Here is a 17,337-nt window from a genome sequence, read left to right on the forward strand (position 1 = left end):
CCAAATTCTTACCATGCTCCGTCCACACGAGATCAGAGGCTGGAACAGTGGATTTAGTTCGTTGTCCAAAAATTGTCAAAATAATTCCGTCTAGTTCAGTTTACAAATTATAATATTTTAATAAAATGGCTTCCAAATTCGGACCAGCGATCCGTGAGTTGAGAATTCATCTGTGTCAAAAGTCTCCAGCATCCAAGGGTGTCAGGTACATTACTTTAAACGATTTTGCACATTCATTAAGGCCGGGGTTCCAAGTCTTCAAAATTTGAAATTCAAATATGAAATAAATGTTACGTTTTTTTAACAATTTCCTACTATTTTAGAGACTGGGTCGAAAAGCAATATGTTCCTTTGAAGAAATCAAACCCTGGCTTCCCAATTTTGATACGGGAGTGCTCAAACGTGACCCCCAAAATTTATGCTAGATATGGTAAACTAACTATAAATATAGCGCTCGATGAAATAAAAATGATTCGTTCTTACTTTTCAGCATTTGGTAAAGAAAATAGCTTGGTCGTAACGAACAAAAGTGCGGAAGAAGTAGCAATAGCCATCCAATCTTTGGCGAAGGCGTAAAAGGTACTAATTAGAATAGGTTTTAGAAGATAAATTGTTAGTAAATACTTAAACGAGCTGAAACCTCGGTAATAGTACATGGGTTGAGATAATACCCAATAGTGTGGTACAGCTATACTAAAATCAAACAAGGTATGTACTGTGCGGATGGAGCTTAGCTCGTGAAAACCCAGTTTTGCGCCTCAGTTCTCCTGTTAAGTGAGGCGCAACACTGGGTTTTTCACGAGCTAAGCTCCACCCGCACAGTACATATCTTGTTCAATTTTAGTATAGTCCATCTTCAATGAACTAAACTCAAATAAACTGTATATAAATAAATAAACAACATATTATCATTATTATTGCCTTGCACTTCGTGTTTATTCAGTCCATGTTTTCGCCTGTCAAGTTATGACGCATGTATTTTATAAAATAAAGTAACAGAAGCCAGAGTATAACAGAAAATCACAAAACAAATCGTTGAATTGGTCCTACAACAAAAATTGATGGTGCAGTTTGCAAATTGCCATAAGTATTCTTTGCAACTTCAGAAATAAATTAATAGAAAAACAATTTGTAAGAAGTACGTTATCAATCGGTATATTAATTATGATGAGAAAGTGGGAATATAATATCGCTTTTCATGTCAATGTATTTAAGACTAGAATCGTCCATCAACCATGCAATGAAGAACGTTGGCTAGCTCGTCCTGATCTTGAAGTGCTTCTAACAACATTTTCTCCACGTTTCGAATCATAGCTGCAAAATATATACATAGATATTATGTTCTGGAAATTGTAATGGCATACAGGAAATTTGATATATTTTATAATAGGGACTTTCATAAAATATTTAGCACCTTACCCACTTTCTGTCTAGATTTTAATGGGTATTCAATTTGTGTATTCGGACCAGCCTGAAATAACTTTATATTTTTAACAAAATCTTCAAGTAATTAATTGAAGGTCAGATAAAATTACCTTGTGCCAAAAGTTAATTGCAATGGTATCTTCAGAATTAATTACATGATGCCACCAATACATTGGGATATATAAAATGTCTCCCGGATTGACTATAGCTTCTAGACTCTCCACTTGGCGAAAGTTAGGAAATCGGTCAAAGTCTGGATTGTCCAAATCCACCTAATAAAGTACAGTTTTAATATAAGTAGCTTGTATTATTAGTCTGTTGTATTAACAGAATTTAATGTTTTTAACTAATAACCTGAGACTGCCTGTCATGGGGGTGATGTACCGGGTAAGGATATAGACACCGAAAATTGGCCGGTGAAAAAAGAAGAAATCTTTTGGACCCTTTTTTTCGAGTAAAACATCATTCACATTAACACAAAAGGTGCCAGATTAGAGTACTTAGAAAAATTAAATTATTTCAAAAAACCTTGAAGCTGACAGAAAAGATTTTGTTGCTCATCATAATGGCAAGGCCTGTGAAGATGTAGCAATGTTACACCATTAGTTAAAATTTGACTGGCAACATTTCACAAATCATGTCCATACTCCGAAATAAATTTCTTTCATAAATGGTATGCTTACGTGATATTTCCCTGTAAGTTAACAATGAATATCAGTAAATTGTAGGTAAATGTACTATTCAGATGAATCTGAAGTTAGTATTTAGTACAATAAAATAGTAAATTACTTTTTGCCCGATAAGCAGCAAATTAGATGTTAAAGGGCCCCATCCCCATTCTTTCTGCTTTTCCATTGCCCAGGGCCAATTAAATCCTACAAAATAATGTTCACACCGGTTTAGAAGTCAGATTAAAAACATAATGGGGTTCAAGAATGAACTAACCAACAAAGTCAGCAGCTATCTGTCTGCCCACAGTATTATTGAGCGGTTGCTGGAGATAAACCCTCTCTTTCGATCTGTCAAATACCAATATTCAAAAACGTGACATGCATTTTAGTTTATCAATGCGCATGAAGAAATTCTGAATGAATATCGAAAGCTTTTGCAGCAATAATAAACATTTCAAGTTGAAATGTCCTCTGATGCCGATGTGAACGATCAATATTCCAAAAGTTAAATAGAATTGTATTTGTACGTCCAAATTGCAAAGAAGTATGTATTTTATTATTTACCTGTCTCCTTTGAACTTGTTGAGGAAATCTTCAAACGACATTTCTGTTCGTACAATATCTTGTTGAAAGGTACTCTTGTCTTGTAACGCTTGCAGCTTTTTATCATCAAAGTATTTAAAAATATTAATGCTGGTCGACTCCATTTTGACCTTTTTTTTCTTATTGAGACTGTCATCCCCCTCGCACTTAATTTTACTACTCCCTTGACCATTTCCATTGTGGTTGTGATTATCCTTATGATTATTTCGATTATTTTGTGGACATGAACAACTTTGTACGGTGGTCGAGGCGGAGGGACTTGCCGAGAGTGCATCATTACTAGTAGAGACTCCGTGACAAAATACTGTCAAACACGCAAATAATACTTCAATAATTAGCCGCCTATGTATATATGATGGGTACAACTAATAAAATTATAAACCTGCAAAAGGACCTTGACCAATGTGTTCCGTCAAGTACGACAAATCCCATTTAAATGCGGTGGCCACCAAGTCTGAGCCAGTAAGGATAACAGGATTCTGAAAGCAGGAAAATAACACCAAAAAATGTATAACTCTGGTTTATACAGCTATGAATAATGTACGCACCTGTTCTTCAATCAATCTAAGGCCTACAGGGTCATTGCAATGAAACTTGGGAACTTGTCCCTTGATAAATGAATATTTCGTCCAAACGTCAAATTCGCCGTCGTGGATGGGTTGTCGAGGACCTCCATCCTCGTCGTTATTCATCGCGAGTATTATTAAATTATTGAATTTGTAATAGGAAATCCGTTTGTTTTGGTATTATAATTAATTAAGCCACAATAAACCACGTAAGAAGTTGGAAGTTTCAGCTTATTGCTTAAATTGTCAAGTTTCTGCTACTAAACTAAACTGTCATGTGATTATGATTTGAGATGAGCATCAGAGTGATCAACTTTACTATATTTCGTCCGGATGGGAATTCGTTAATTCCAGCCAAAGGAAGAAGCTTGATTATGACTAAAGTGCTAATAAGCAATTTTAAGCTATCTAGTAGAAAAGTAGACCGAGGCGAACGATGAGCAGAGTGCTATTTATTGACAATCGAGTCTCAAATCTCGTTTAAAGAAAACCCTTGCAAAAATCCCAATGCAGTTGCTCAATGACTCAGGATTGCAGATTAGTTGGAAAAAGGAGAGTGTGGCTAGCTAACTGCACTTGGCTTTGTGGGCTAGGTGATGCATCTCAACATTTGCTTTGTTCTCGTGCACGTAGCCACAAAATTCGGTCCACAACACACGTCCACCAAATGATAATATGTGCATATATCGGTGTATATCAAGTGCTCGGATACCTCCAAATGCCACCCTGTGCATATATCAAATCCGCGTGGGACGGGATGTCAATAAAATAACTCACTCGCTCATAAAACAAAATCCTTGGAACCACAATGAGCTCGGGATTTAATATGATTGGTTTGCAATTTGCATGCAAATTAAAAGGGGACCACCGCATTGTGAGTATAATATGAGAGGCATGATTGACATAGGTCACCAATGTTTACTTACGTATGGCACAGTATTACGTAAGGGAATTCATGCTACTTACATATTTGAAGAACTACATGGGAAAGGTGAAAGGTGAACTCAAACGAGCTTTTTTTAGCTGCACGCAAATGAAACCCATAAAGCGATTTACGAATACGGTATTTCTTGTACAGCATGTGTCGTTGATCGTCTTTACATATTTGCGGAGTATTTACAACAATTTGTTAGTTTCTTTCTGTGAATGTTGAACGTGTAGTCGTATCAAGCGTGGAGTGAGTATTAATTTTATTGCCAGTCAGATGGGGGAGTTTTGTGGCTTATGCAAAGATAACCAATGATATTATTTGTTATCTGGAGTTGGACAAAATGTCAATTTGGAAGATTGATTATATGCTAATGAAGTAATTATGCATTAGAATGGCAGGACATTTCTAGTTTTAAAAACATGCACATGACTCCCAAGAACAATAAATAGGAAATTAAAACCATAATGCAACGTGTCACACAATTACCAAGATTTTATCTACATAAACAAGCACTGTACTACTATCCAACTAATACGTAAATATATTAAAAACATCTCAGGATCAGTTCTAGTATTTTGTTTGAGACGGAAAAAGCCAAGCTGGCTGATTCTTCGTAACTACTTCGTCTGTAATATGGGAATGAATGGGAATGAGTGTTAATATGACTTCGTGGTAAATACTTGTTAACATTACCCAATAACTAATTTGTACCTAGTTTCTACCCCATTTCACCTGCGACACATTTGTCACTGGAATGATTCACCTCTCTCTTTCTCGAACCGACATGCATACACATTCTTATGCATACCAATATCTGCCGTGGTATATGTAGCCTTGGACGTAATTATATTTTAAGAGGAATAATTAACATTGACCCACGTCACCTTGTTAACATCTCGGTCTGACTAATGCTAGACCACTAATTGTTAATTGCACACTAGGATTTACATACGAGCTTTAATTTGCATTCTAATTAACACTGGAGTTATATGCTCCTATAAATACGTGCAGAGTTGCGGCTGGAGATGCATTCCTCTCTCAAACTGCCCACAAATTAATTACATAGGTAACAATTTCGAAGTTCGAAAGCCTAGAATTAAATTAAAATGTACGCTAAATCAGTTGTCGTTCTCGCCTTTGCCGTCTTCGCGGTCGTCACAGCGGACGACTGCTCCAAGAAGTTCAAACAGGATGACACTCACATTAAAGTTTCGGACATGTGCACAAAGACTTTAAAAATTTCACAGAACGACTTGCCCCAAAATGAGAGCGACTTCACCAAGAGCTATGATGATAAGGTAAGTACACATTGTTATAGAATTAAATAAATCCTACTCCTCTACTATGCACATGTCAGCAAGTTGTCTCATGATATTTTGACGGTCATTTTTCAGTGTTTCGCAAAATGTTTCATGACTGAAATGAAATTCGTAAGTTGATTTTAATTTTCAGCAATTGTGCATGTTAAAAAAATAACAATTCACTGTAATTATTTAGTTGGTTGATTCTAAATTCGATCGGGATGCCATCAAAAAAGATATCGTGGACCACGTTCTTGACGCAGATGTCCAGAAAAAGATGATCGACTATACCATCAAGTGCTTGGATGATGCTGGTAAACTATTTTATTTGTGATTTCATAGTTTTCATAATTGAATAGCTTAAAGTTTAATGTCAATATCGTCGTTACAGAAAAGACCAAGATTACCAAAGACAACGAGTGCAAAGTAACAGCCAAATTTATGTACTGCACGATGGTGGAAGAGGGGAAGGTATGTTTTGCCATTTTCAGAGATTAATGCTTCGTAAATGTGACCAGATTACGCTTATGGTTTGACGATTTCTTGGGTGACCTATTATTACTGCCGTCCACCCACATTACGCACTGCTTATGGCTTGACAATTTCTTGGCTGACCTATTATATGAACCCACCCACCCACATTACGCACGTGCACTTCTAAGTTTTCGTTTATTCCCGTAGTTAATGTGATACTTATATGTTTAATTATTTATTGGATGGCCTATATTATTGATTGAATGACATTGACAATCCAACTCTGTGTGACTTCCTTTAAAAGAACTTAACCTTTCAATTCCTATTACTTCACCAACATAAAATTCAGCTAATTATTAATTTCATTGCTATATTTATTCCCTTCTAGTTGGAACTTAACTGCGATCCACCCAAGGACGAGTAGAAATTTAATACTCTAATTTCTGGATTGTTCAAAATTGCGCCTTTATGGAAATAAATACATTGAGAAGAGTTACAATAAACTTTTGATCATTTACTGGCATCTATAGAGTTGCATATACTAGTTGACATCTCCGAAGAATCTTGGCTTGATTTGTACACAAAGCGAAACATTATTATCCGCATTTTCATATGAACCAATTAATCGGACTGTATCCAAGCCCGTCCGGAGCGACTTGCTTTTTAGTTCTAATCACATTTACATACATTTTCGCATGAAAATTGCATTTCAAGTAATATGTTTGGAAAGCCGATGTGTGCTGTATGTATTCATCTATAATGCCAACATATTAATAATGTACACATGCATGCCAAATGGTTTTTGCAGTGCTGGTTTGAGCTGTATTTATTTGTTTAGATAAAGCAGCCACTCAACAATATTAATTGCATTTCCCCATCACTCGCACTTTATGCTTTATAAACAATATAATCAAGTTAATTTATATTTCAAAGTTAAACTCAGCCAACGGGAAACACTTTCAGTTTATTTTAAAACACTATTGCTATACCTTCGCGCACGTAAACGTACTTGCATACCACTCGAAACAAGCGTTACATACAAATACAATGGAAAAATAGACGGATACGGAAGTTGTGTGTTATAAAACGTAGGAAAATATGCCAATTGTTTATCAAGATATTTTAAATGTATGCTAATAAAGATTTGAAATATTTACAATTTATGACGATCAGTGGAATAAAAATGTCTGAAAAGAAGTTAAATGTAAGCATTGGCTAATTGATTTATGTAATCCGACTCTGCACAAAAGGTTGCAAACAATAGGAGCACAAATCATGTTCACCTCAGATTTTTTTGTGACCACAGTTTGATTTGGTCCATACTCGTTGGCCCAAGTGTCGCACCAAATGTTTATGAAGAGTTTATCTACAAATATAAAACTGTATGGATCATAAAAAAATCTGAGTTGAACATGGGTTGCTTTTCCATTATAAGTCTTAAAGCTTGAATAGAAACTTTTGTTAGATATTTGGGTTTTCATCTTCCCGTTGCTAATTTGCAACGCTGCAATTTGGAGTAACTGCAACCCACGCGTGGTTCACTATCAAGATACTATGCTTCCGTCCTCCATTCATGCAAAAACTGGACTATCCAACCAACAAAATCACCATCTGGATCTAACAATAAGTATACATAGTTCTACATTTGCTTCAATGTGGCAAAGCATCTTTGCCAAAAGATCCAAGCATTCAGATTTCATGTTTTGTTTTTAACTGTAGCAATGGCTATCAACAACTCACTCAGCACAAATTGTATCGTACGTGGAAAACGTGCTACAGTTGTTGGAACGTTATTTTGGAGTACGCAAGTAGTGCAGTCACAGGATTACTGCAGAGCTACTGCACCACGTTGAGAATGATCCGCTATAATAATTCCTTACAACAAAACCATACATAAGTAGTTTCAGTGGTGTATTAGCTTCTTCTGTGCAGCTAGTGGAACTTATTATTGTTCCGTTGCAAATTATATTCTAAAGGAAATTCTGCTCCAATGAAATTACTTATTCGGCTACAGGTCAAGTTTGGGTTTGGGGAAACTTTGTAGTTTATCACATCCTCGCCTTCTAGACATTTATCAACTTATATAAATGTCTGTTCGTAATCATCAGTCATTCTTGGCACTTGCACAAATTCTATCAGTTTTTTATTGCCCCAAGGTTTAATTTCAGCTCATTATTTTGCTAATAAGACAGCAGTCCCAAAAGCAAAAGCATGCTTTTCATAGTTTCCTAATGTCATTGATTTGAATGCTCGTTTGGAAAAAAGTTCAAAAGTTAAACCATTTTAAGACTTTATAAAATAGATGAAGCAACGAACTTTTTTTATTTTATTTCACATCACCAGTCGAATGCCAAAGGCAAAGCAATATTTTAAGGTTAAAAAACAAGTACTCATCACTGCATCATCACATAAGTACGAGGTACACCTTAGTCATTTCAATGACCATATAAGTCTATAATACGGAACCTAATCATCATGAGCACATTTGTATTAATTTCGCTGTTCATGAAAATATTTTAAGTACCTTTCACGTGTGCGAAATTGAATCCAAGAAGGTACATCGCTCTTGAGCATGGAATAGCAATCCGTACAAGATCGCTCATATATGGCTCTTGAGAAGTCCGAATTGTCACATTGGGTTTCTCACCCCCTCCTCTTTTACAGATTTGGACTTCAATTGAAAATTCATCCGCTTTTTTTATGCCTCTCTTTGTCTGCCGAGAAAGGGTTTGGCAGTTGTCAGCGAGTGTGCACTTCCGACTCGTCCGAAAAGAAACAGCAAGGAACAGGATATCAGATGACTCGATTGTCCTCGCCTTGTTTTTTTAACTCGCCTTTGAATAGGTTGACTTGTTTCACACAAAGACTGGATTGAAATAACATCAATCATGCTTTGAAACGCGTACAAAATTTAAGCAGGGACATTTGACACTTTTCATATACACACATTGTACAGAACCATGGGTTTCTAATGGCAGAGGAAGTCAAAGATACATTTCGTAATATAATGTTATCAAGAAACCGTATCTTTTACTCCTCGACGGCAAAATTGTCATTCACGATGCCATTTTGCTCACTCTTTGTCATTGTCGCATACAAGAATCTTATTCTCTTGTGTTTGTGCAACGATACGAATTATTTACAACAATGAACAAATATGCTCAAGTCATGGGTGTAATTTGGACAAGATTGTGCCAAATTGTTATCAAGAGTTTGATTTTATGATTCCTTAGTGGGCGTTGTTTTCCCAAATGCGTACAAAATGTTTGCTGAAAATGGGAATTTCATTTTTATTTATTTTGACGAAGACGTTGTTGATACGATAATGAGTGCTAGATTTTTTCTGGTAATTTGTATTGCTTGCTAAAAAGCAATACACATGAAATTTTGCCTCTGTGGACTTGTTTGAAAAAAAGTTGATCATGTTCGATGTGAAGGTTATGTACCCGCAATGCAAACGATAGCGAGGAAAGTAGCACATTCGTTCAACGTCCTGATTTCGGTTGACTTTTATGATCTGTCCTTAAAACGGATGATATTTTCTGCAAAACACACTATTTTTACAAAATTCTGTAAGTTAAGTATGATTCTCATGAATGCGATTAGTTAGAGGAAAATAAGTTGTGGTCACTTTAAAATCATACTTAAAGATTTGTGGGGGCAGATACGTACAAATGTCCTTGAACCTTTTCAATAGAATTTGCTCTTGCTATATTTATGTTACATTTTCGGCTGAATTAAATAGCATAATGGATTGAAATCTGCTGGATACTTTGTTGTAATGAAATGTCATGATGAGCTTCTGAGATTTTTTCTGCTGTTCATAAACGAGAATCGACAGTGTTACAATTTTTTTGTGAGGATTAAAATGTAGTGTAAGACAGTGGGACGCTGTTATTGTCTCATCATTCATTATGGAAGGAAGTGTGTATGTGTAAACGGCCGGAGTAATGGGAACTGACAAATGCATAAAAATGATACCAATGTTTATTCTCATCACTCACACTCTCGTTCTAGATTACCATCTCTTTCACCTACTTTTACGCTACTTGCGTACTTTTTGCTGTATGTGCATATGTCTTTTAAATTTTAAACCTTGTTTTTTATGGGGCAGCATTGCCAGCAAGAAAACACAGCATACATTTATTTACTAAATTAATAAAATCCAATCCATTGTTGAATTATTTCAAAGGGAATAAGTAAAAGAGAGTCAGTTGGCCTGTCCCTTTGTGCAAGTGGATTGGCAAGGAGCTCAATAGGGACGACGACGATGCAGTTTTTGCACCGCTTTGCAATAGGAGAGTGAATCTTTGGGTCTTCATCCATAGCAAAATTTGCACTTGCTGATCCAACTAGCATAACATTCAACATTGAACTCTTGCCGAGACGGTTATGCCGTTTCTCACTAAAAAGTCTCAACTCTGAAGAAACAGAGGTCCAAACTCGTGGGCAAGAGTCAGTTAAAGTGTGTTTACTGGTGCAGTAATTTGAAAAAATTAGTACAGTGTCCTGAAATTAGTTGAAAGTTATTTGAAAATTTGTGAATCTTTAATTGTTATTTAAAGAAAAAATGTAAAGCATTGCTACGCAAAGTGTGTCAAGCCGCTATTAAATTCATGGAGAAGTGTTACAATACAAAACTGGATGTGTCACTTGCAGTGACCTGTTGTGGGTTCAATAGTTGTAACCCAAATATACCATTTTAAGCCACTCAATTATGATGAGGTTTGCTAACAATGGGGAAATCGGAAAAATCTCATATTTCTCACACTTATGGAAAGTGAACGTCGGACTTCTTGTGATGTTCAGTCTTATTTATTCTGGTATGTCAAACAACACCTGAGCAAGGCAGCTAAAAGTTTTTTTTATATGTTTAGAGTTTATTATTGTCTTTGAGAATTTCTTTTTAAACCGAGGATTATATTTTAATTCTAAAAACAGATTTAAATAGTCACCTATTGTTGACAGAAATTCCAATTCTATGAGTCTCGCCAAGACTCACTAGTTTCCACTCAAGTGCGTCACTCTTCTTGAAACGGGTCATACATAATATATGTAGGCGTCACAAATTCCTATAATTGTGGAATTCTGATGAGCTAACAAAGCGGAAGGTTAATGCAAAACAAGAATGCAAACCATGCAAATTACGCTGAAATATATATTTACATATGCACATCTGTAGTATTTTTATCCTTTTTTGTCGTCCTTTAATCCACACATGCAGTCGTCTACATGCAAGTTGCAGTATCATATTATGGAATGTGTGGCATCAAACTAGAGAGTGGTAGATGCAACAAAGTCAAGAACAGGTCTCATAAGTAAGCTAATACAAGTTTTTGGGCCAGACCGTGATCTCTGTGAATTCATTACAACCTGTGCATGGCTGAAGTATTGAGGTTAAGTACTTGACAAACTGCATGTTGTTGCATGTCAATCTAATCCGATCTTATGTATGCTTTATTCATTTGTGCTTCCTTTGTTTTAACGTTGAAAAATCAAACTGTTGAACCAGATTTTAAACTAATAAAAGATTAGAGTTTTCCAAACAAGCTTTGTCAACTTGATCCGAGGTCAGTTTTAGCAATTAAATATGTACATAACGTGACATCGACAGTTATATAAATATTATTTAAAATTGCGAAAATAAATGTTGAAATAAGAACCCTTGTCATACTCTGTAACGCGTGTTGAGCGTAACTTTAAAAAAATAATAAAACATGTTTCCGCATTTACTATAACAAAAATAAAATTGAGCCTCAAGCAATTCATGTTGGCTGGCATTAGAAAGTGTGCAATTTTACAACAATTAACTCTGCGACCAAGAAGAGTTATTTCTATATTCAAAAAGTCTGTGTTCCAAGCTTTTCCGATATTTCACTCAATGAAGCGTGACATTACCAACTTTCATAAATTGCATCCTTTACTACAAGAGGTGATGCCAATAAGTAAATTATGGACATTTCGAGAATAGAAAATCATTGAAAATTAGCCAAATTATGTTAAGTTCTACTTTTCAAGACATCTCTTCAAGTATTGCATACATACACATTATTAAATGTGCTATAATAATGCGAAATCATATATTTCGTAAAACTCTTGTGTACATAAATGCATACTTTACAAGTTTAAAAATCATTTTTTCCTAATTTGTTGTGCCGTTTCACACTTAAATTGAACAATAGGAATATTTCTAAATTGTAATTCGCAAAATCAGAAAATGAGACAATAATTATAAGCTATTCGGCACGTAGATACGTAAGTGCATTCAACACCAACACTTGACGAGTGTAGCGTAATTCATCCACCCACACTTTCTCTCTTCTTCTCCTTCAATAGTTTGCAATAAAACAAAACGCTACGCTACGCTGTTTCCAATTTAGAGCGGAAAGACGACGTGAAGGAGTTTACCATCAATATTGGGATGAACAAAACACTTCTACTGAATCATGAATCAAATTTTATGTGGGACAACCCATAGCATGACATCGTTCAGCACAAACATGAAAACAGCGAGCGTTGCTTTGCACATCTCGACGTTTTCTTATAAAATCATTTATGATGCACGGCAAGATTAGTCACGGATCAATTGAATTTGAATACAATTACTTCAAGCCAAGTATTCAGTTTAAATAAGTGCTTACTTATTTATTGACCCGTGTTTGTACAAAATGCTCAACGACACGAGTTCCTAAAGTAATAAATAATAATCTCAGTTTATCCCATTTAAATTTAGGTTCGTCCCTGAAATGCTTCCACTGTTTGGAAAGGCCAAAGTCGACCGAAAAACATTTGTCCTGTGCGTACTTTGACATGTCATCGAAATTTCATAAGGAATGCACCCATTCAACATTTTGTATGAAAAGAACGGCACTTTACCAGCTTCACAACGGAAGTGAGTATAAAATATTGTACTAATAATTTCAAATTTTCTGCAATTTTTCTCAACTTAATCTGAGGTGTGCTCTCCAGGCTATGTCACAATTTACGTCCACAAATGTGCGGACCAATCCCACCGGACGATGGTGCAGGATAAGAATGGGGATTGGAATTGGGCGAATTTGTTGCGCTTTGATCTCTACAACGAGGGGTGTGCTCGGCAGCATCACAGCCCCTCCCTCCTTACAACGGAAACGTCCCACTGTTTCTGTGGGTCCGATTTCTGTAACCGCAGTTCCTTGCCAGCATCATCAAATAAGTCATTGGTGCTCGTTTCCGCCGTGATCACGTTTTTAGCAATTTTTGCGTATAGTTGATCCTGACTGTCAATATATATATACTGAATAATACAATACAGCAATAATTCATGACAAACCGTTAGTTAGTTAATACTTCGACTTTGTTCGCAGTCGCATTTGAGTCGAAAATCGGTCACTCTTCTTGACATTGACTATGTAATTTCAAGTTATATTTGTGAATGAATTCTTGTGGTGTGCTATATGCATTCTTATTTATTATTTGATATTACAATCAAAATTTGTCAGTACGCGTATAATTGTTATAATTACGTATTGTACCTTGTCTAGCGGATTTCTTAAGATTTGACACAATATTGTGGTGATAAAGTTGGTCAGTAATTAAAAACCTGATTTCGAGGGAGAAACTCAACATTTACTACATCTCGAGGGTCGCTCCTCGATTGTGGATGCCTCATTGCTCAATTTAATTGTAGGTGGGTAAATCTCAAACGAATCGATGTAACCTTCGTCCCACAGCGTGGAAACAATCTTGCCGAGAAGGGCTCGAAATGCGGCGTCCAAATTGATAACATCTTTTGCCGATGTCTCCATAAACTCAAATCCCGAAGTTCTTGCTGCAATCTTTATGAATTAACACAAAATTCAATTAGTTTACATTTCACAGTTATTTTTCATACAAATTTTAATTTGTGTTCACCTGCCCAGCTTCAGTGGATATCTTACGCTGGTCTTCCAAATCGCACTTATTCCCTGCCAGTAAAATGGATACCTCGGGAAGTGCACTTTCGTACGCTACGTTGAGCCATTCGTCCACGTTTTTAAAACTTGTGGGATCAGTGATATCATAGACGATAATTACGCCATGAGAATTTCTGATGTAAGATGGACAAATGGCACGAAAACGGTCTTGTCCTAGAAAATATGTAATCGAACAGGTTTTAAAATCAATAGCAATATAAAGTTATACTTCATTCATATGTACCTGCACAGTCCCACTGAAATTGATTAATGCAGATTAACATTGAATTTTGCAGAGCTCATTTAAGTCATTTATTATAAAATCACTTACAACTGTCAATTTTATCTTCTTTCCGGCAAAGTTCAGTGTTTTGAAACCCTAGTGAAAGGATTAGCATGAGAGAATTTTACCAGGATTGTTACTTGCAGATGGCAGGGTAGTTTTTGTGAAAAAGATTATGGGCTTACCATATCCACACCTCCTGAAAACGACACAGATGGTTATCTTTAAGAATACAGATGTAAGACAAATAAAGCGGAATGGAATGGACTCTAATAATTAGACGCACTTACGTGTTGCACTGACAGCACCCTGATATGTACCGTGCTGAATAAGTAAAATATAAGATTTATAATTATCATCATAGTTAAATTATATTTTAGCTAGATTTCTAGATCGGTATACTCTTGATGTATATATGTACACATTAATACCGTAAAAGAGTTGAGCATGGATGTTTTCCCAGTTCCACTATCTCCGAGTAGCGTTATTTTTATATTGTACTTCCTGAGACATTCAATGAACCACTTACATATTTGTATTTTCTTATACACGTGATGATCTACCGAATTTAGGTGGTAATTAATGGTAATCGAGGCTTACAATTCATTTCCTTCAAGTCCTGCTACAAGAACGGGCGACATGCCATGCAACTTGACGAGGCTGGAGACTTCAACTGTGCTCCGGCAGACGGGACACCTACATCGAACCACCTTTGACATTCAAATATTCACAACATTCCATTCCATTTAAAGCAAATTCAGATTGTGACATTTACAAGTACATACAATTTTGGGCTTGGAGGAGTTAAACGATCCAGCCACTCTTTTATACAAGAAAAATGAAAAAGATGTCCACATGATTGTGTAGTGACAAAATAATCTCCATCTGATTTATTAAGAGCAATTTAATTACTTAGTTAACATTAAATCATGTGTCAATTAATTAAAAATATGCTTTCAACCTTCTGAAGTTGAATATGAGAGGCAAATGCAGCACTTTGGAGGGACCATGTTTCGTAAATTTGTGTCTTCCTGTCTTGATTAAGATTCGCTCATATCCCGATTTGAACACTTTCGCAATTCTTTTAAAAACTCTTATAGTATTTGCTACTCAAGTGAGTGCATACTAAATCACGGTTTCTTGTGAAGTCGTCCCTGGTGAAAATTCACTGGTTATTACTCGAACATGGCCTGAATTTGCACAAATTGCTTTGCAAACAAAAGATAGGAACAAGAATTGGAGCTTCGAGCTGGGTCACACACTTGAGCAGACATAAATAATGCGTATTTAATTATCGAAATAGTCCAGTTTTCGTATCAATATAAATCAGGACAGGCTAAGTGCGTGTTTCCGTGAATCAAATACAACTCCACTGCCACACGAAGCAAAACACACTGTCATTGTCATGTTTTATAAACAAACATTTGTAGTCTGGTTTTAATTTTTATCGTTTCAGCTTTTTAACGTGAATATTGGAGAACCTCCTTTAAATACTACAAAATGTTATAAGTATGAATGACTCGCTCGTAAGTATTGTATTGCACACGGCGTGGAACTCATGATATAAAGTTTTAACAAAGCATATTGTGGACACTGGAAATGCGACCCTTTCCTGCTCCCCAAGGCAAATTTGTGACTAGACCTCACTAACTTTTATCGCGGAGTGACTGTTGTTGCAGCGATAACAGGCTATTTGGCTTATCTCTACAGTTATTTATAAAATATACATGTTCATCAGTTAGTATTTGCTAAACTATGTATGTTTAATAACTTTAGTATAAACAGGACACTTATATCTCTGCAAAGTTGGTTCGTTGTTTAATAATGAATTGAACATAAACTTTTAAAAAGTATATGAAGAAATCAACCCTGACTTTCAGTTATTGTCGTTAACAGAGCACTGGGGTGTCTGACCTAGTTTCATTTCGGCAGTTTTATGACTAAATTATCCAAGCAAAAATAACGTTCTCTAGACCGTATCACAACATTTAATTAAAATATCGTTCTCTAGCAGTTCCTGGCAAATTTCTGAGTCCAGCTAAACTCCATCTTCCTCTCTTTATTGTGCAGTTGTTTGTTATCTCACGTTGGATAAGCTTGCAACACTTGACTTATGAATGTTTGTCAAATAAATAGCAATTTCTGACCGTCGGTATTACAGAGCACTAAACAAATTTAATGAGCAAATGCACTTATTAATACAGCCTCAAAAAATTAGCCCTGACTTTCAGCGACTCGTGGGAAACGGTATAAAGCAGGAATAGAAACTGAAAAGATCAAGAACATTATTGAGCATTCGATTAATTTTATTCGGCCAAAACAAGGAAGCTCAAGGTCTCTCCTTCTGGCGAAACTGGTATTGACATTGGCAAATATAAAATCTGTGTGCAAATTTTTGCCATCATCTTATTATTATTACAAGCCAGCCTGGGAGAGCCATGCATCCTGGATTTATTGGAAATGTGGACGTGATAAAGTGGTGTGTATTATCTCACTTCATACATACATATTTATGTGCATACTTACATATGATAATTTCCATGCTCAATCAAAATGAACTAACCAATTACTTAATCGATGAATGATACGCGTTTTAATAGATAAGATTATGGTTTTAATTTTCATAAAAATTACAGAATTGCATAATGACAAAAAACTTTGTTTAATTGCCATTTTTTTAAGTTTTATGGAGATATTTATTTTATTTTCATCAGATATTTCCACTGATTACGTCATTTTCTCGTCAAAGTCGCAATTTGTTAAGTGATAAAGTTGATTACATGATTAACCGACTAAATATTGATTGTCACCAGAAATACAGGACATACTGGGGTTATTGTAATATTTACTCGAACTAAAACTTTTGTAAAGTTTGAGAAGGTCTAATTGGTCATAGCTTGCCATATATTCAAGAAAGTACGACCTTTGAAACCTAAAAGTTCCGCATTCGTGTGTTGTTACTCGATGTATACTTATTACACTTAGGACAGTACATGGAGGTCAGTGATAAGAAAAGTGTGGAATCACTAGGAAATCGTAACATATTCGTCTCTACGTTTTGTCACGAGGTTCTCCAAAATTATTCTTCCTCATGTTTGATTACTTTTCAGGGTGAGAAAATGTATGTATGACTGCCGATTAGCATGTAT

At 35.7% G+C, this 17,337-nt stretch overlaps 5 protein-coding genes across 7 annotated transcripts; 3 read left to right on the forward strand and 2 right to left on the reverse strand.

Moving 5' to 3' along the window:
* Window positions 1-11: 11 nt before the first annotated feature.
* On the forward strand, window positions 12-914 carry LOC110851750 (NADH dehydrogenase [ubiquinone] 1 alpha subcomplex subunit 2). 2 transcript variants are annotated; one of them, XR_002548083.2, is made up of 4 exons: window positions 12-205; window positions 324-430; window positions 491-708; window positions 845-914. XR_002548083.2 is itself a non-coding variant. In XM_022099643.2 (3 exons), the coding sequence occupies exons 1-3, from the start codon at window positions 126-128 to the stop codon at window positions 574-576; spliced, it is 273 nt and encodes a 90-aa protein (XP_021955335.1). In that variant the 5' UTR covers window positions 12-125; the 3' UTR covers window positions 577-914. The 2 variants fall into 2 exon arrangements, 1 of the variants encoding a protein (XP_021955335.1); XM_022099643.2 differs by having other exon boundaries at window positions 491-914.
* LOC110851748 (hypoxia-inducible factor 1-alpha inhibitor) lies at window positions 915-3,846 on the reverse strand. Its single transcript, XM_022099640.2, has 11 exons — window positions 3,248-3,846; window positions 3,082-3,178; window positions 2,661-3,003; window positions 2,371-2,444; window positions 2,215-2,300; window positions 2,109-2,119; window positions 1,954-2,000; window positions 1,780-1,868; window positions 1,536-1,697; window positions 1,420-1,471; window positions 915-1,314 (listed from the first exon to the last, which is right to left on the reverse strand). Exons 1-11 carry the CDS (start codon window positions 3,389-3,391, stop codon window positions 1,217-1,219), a joined length of 1,203 nt encoding a protein of 400 aa, XP_021955332.1. The 5' UTR covers window positions 3,392-3,846; the 3' UTR covers window positions 915-1,216.
* Window positions 3,847-5,202: 1,356 nt separating this feature from the next.
* Window positions 5,203-6,474, forward strand: LOC110852377. Its single transcript, XM_022100437.2, has 5 exons — window positions 5,203-5,494; window positions 5,591-5,626; window positions 5,694-5,811; window positions 5,889-5,968; window positions 6,360-6,474. Exons 1-5 carry the CDS (start codon window positions 5,303-5,305, stop codon window positions 6,393-6,395), a joined length of 462 nt encoding a protein of 153 aa, XP_021956129.1. The 5' UTR covers window positions 5,203-5,302; the 3' UTR covers window positions 6,396-6,474.
* A 3,743-nt stretch (window positions 6,475-10,217) lies between these two features.
* On the forward strand, window positions 10,218-13,576 carry LOC110852379. The gene is made up of 3 exons (XM_022100440.2): window positions 10,218-10,794; window positions 12,705-12,863; window positions 12,941-13,576. The coding sequence occupies exons 1-3, from the start codon at window positions 10,689-10,691 to the stop codon at window positions 13,222-13,224; spliced, it is 549 nt and encodes a 182-aa protein (XP_021956132.1). The 5' UTR covers window positions 10,218-10,688; the 3' UTR covers window positions 13,225-13,576.
* LOC110852378 (ras-related protein RIC1) lies at window positions 13,402-16,413 on the reverse strand. Of its 2 annotated transcripts, none has more exons than XM_022100439.2 (10): window positions 15,150-16,413; window positions 14,974-15,073; window positions 14,789-14,898; window positions 14,620-14,692; window positions 14,479-14,512; window positions 14,374-14,387; window positions 14,237-14,284; window positions 14,150-14,162; window positions 13,865-14,079; window positions 13,402-13,788 (listed from the first exon to the last, which is right to left on the reverse strand). In XM_022100439.2, the coding sequence occupies exons 2-10, from the start codon at window positions 15,043-15,045 to the stop codon at window positions 13,573-13,575; spliced, it is 795 nt and encodes a 264-aa protein (XP_021956131.1). In that variant the 5' UTR covers window positions 15,046-15,073; window positions 15,150-16,413; the 3' UTR covers window positions 13,402-13,572. The 2 variants fall into 2 exon arrangements, with proteins under 2 accessions (XP_021956131.1, XP_021956130.1); XM_022100438.2 differs by having other exon boundaries at window positions 14,789-14,884; window positions 15,150-16,412.
* Between the last annotated feature and the right edge of the window lie 924 nt (window positions 16,414-17,337).

The sequence above is a fragment of the Folsomia candida genome, unplaced genomic scaffold (genome assembly GCF_002217175.1).
Source record: "Folsomia candida strain VU population unplaced genomic scaffold, ASM221717v1 Fcan01_Sc007, whole genome shotgun sequence".
NCBI lineage: Eukaryota > Metazoa > Arthropoda > Collembola > Entomobryomorpha > Isotomidae > Folsomia > Folsomia candida.

Coding starts and splice junctions, on each gene's coding strand:
- LOC110851750 (XM_022099643.2), top strand. CDS start 126: ATGGCTTCCAAATTCGGACCAGCGATCCGTGAGTTGAGAATTCATCTG. Junction 206..323: donor CCAGCATCCAAGGGTGTCAG/GTACATTACTTT, acceptor CTACTATTTTAG/AGACTGGGTCGAAAAGCAAT. Junction 431..490: donor CAAAATTTATGCTAGATATG/GTAAACTAACTA, acceptor CTTACTTTTCAG/CATTTGGTAAAGAAAATAGC.
- LOC110851748 (XM_022099640.2), bottom strand. CDS start 3,391: ATGAATAACGACGAGGATGGAGGTCCTCGACAACCCATCCACGACGGC. Junction 2,445..2,660: donor AACAAGTTCAAAGGAGACAG/GTAAATAATAAA, acceptor GGTATTTGACAG/ATCGAAAGAGAGGGTTTATC. Junction 1,869..1,953: donor TCTTTTCTGTCAGCTTCAAG/GTTTTTTGAAAT, acceptor CTCGAAAAAAAG/GGTCCAAAAGATTTCTTCTT.
- LOC110852377 (XM_022100437.2), top strand. CDS start 5,303: ATGTACGCTAAATCAGTTGTCGTTCTCGCCTTTGCCGTCTTCGCGGTC. Junction 5,627..5,693: donor TCATGACTGAAATGAAATTC/GTAAGTTGATTT, acceptor GTAATTATTTAG/TTGGTTGATTCTAAATTCGA. Junction 5,812..5,888: donor CAAGTGCTTGGATGATGCTG/GTAAACTATTTT, acceptor TCGTCGTTACAG/AAAAGACCAAGATTACCAAA.
- LOC110852379 (XM_022100440.2), top strand. CDS start 10,689: ATGATGAGGTTTGCTAACAATGGGGAAATCGGAAAAATCTCATATTTC. Junction 10,795..12,704: donor GTTCAGTCTTATTTATTCTG/GTATGTCAAACA, acceptor ATTTAAATTTAG/GTTCGTCCCTGAAATGCTTC. Junction 12,864..12,940: donor TTACCAGCTTCACAACGGAA/GTGAGTATAAAA, acceptor TGTGCTCTCCAG/GCTATGTCACAATTTACGTC.
- LOC110852378 (XM_022100438.2), bottom strand. CDS start 15,198: ATGGTCCCTCCAAAGTGCTGCATTTGCCTCTCATATTCAACTTCAGAA. Junction 15,074..15,149: donor CTCATATTCAACTTCAGAAG/GTTGAAAGCATA, acceptor TTAATAAATCAG/ATGGAGATTATTTTGTCACT. Junction 14,885..14,973: donor ACTCCTCCAAGCCCAAAATT/GTATGTACTTGT, acceptor GGTTCGATGTAG/GTGTCCCGTCTGCCGGAGCA.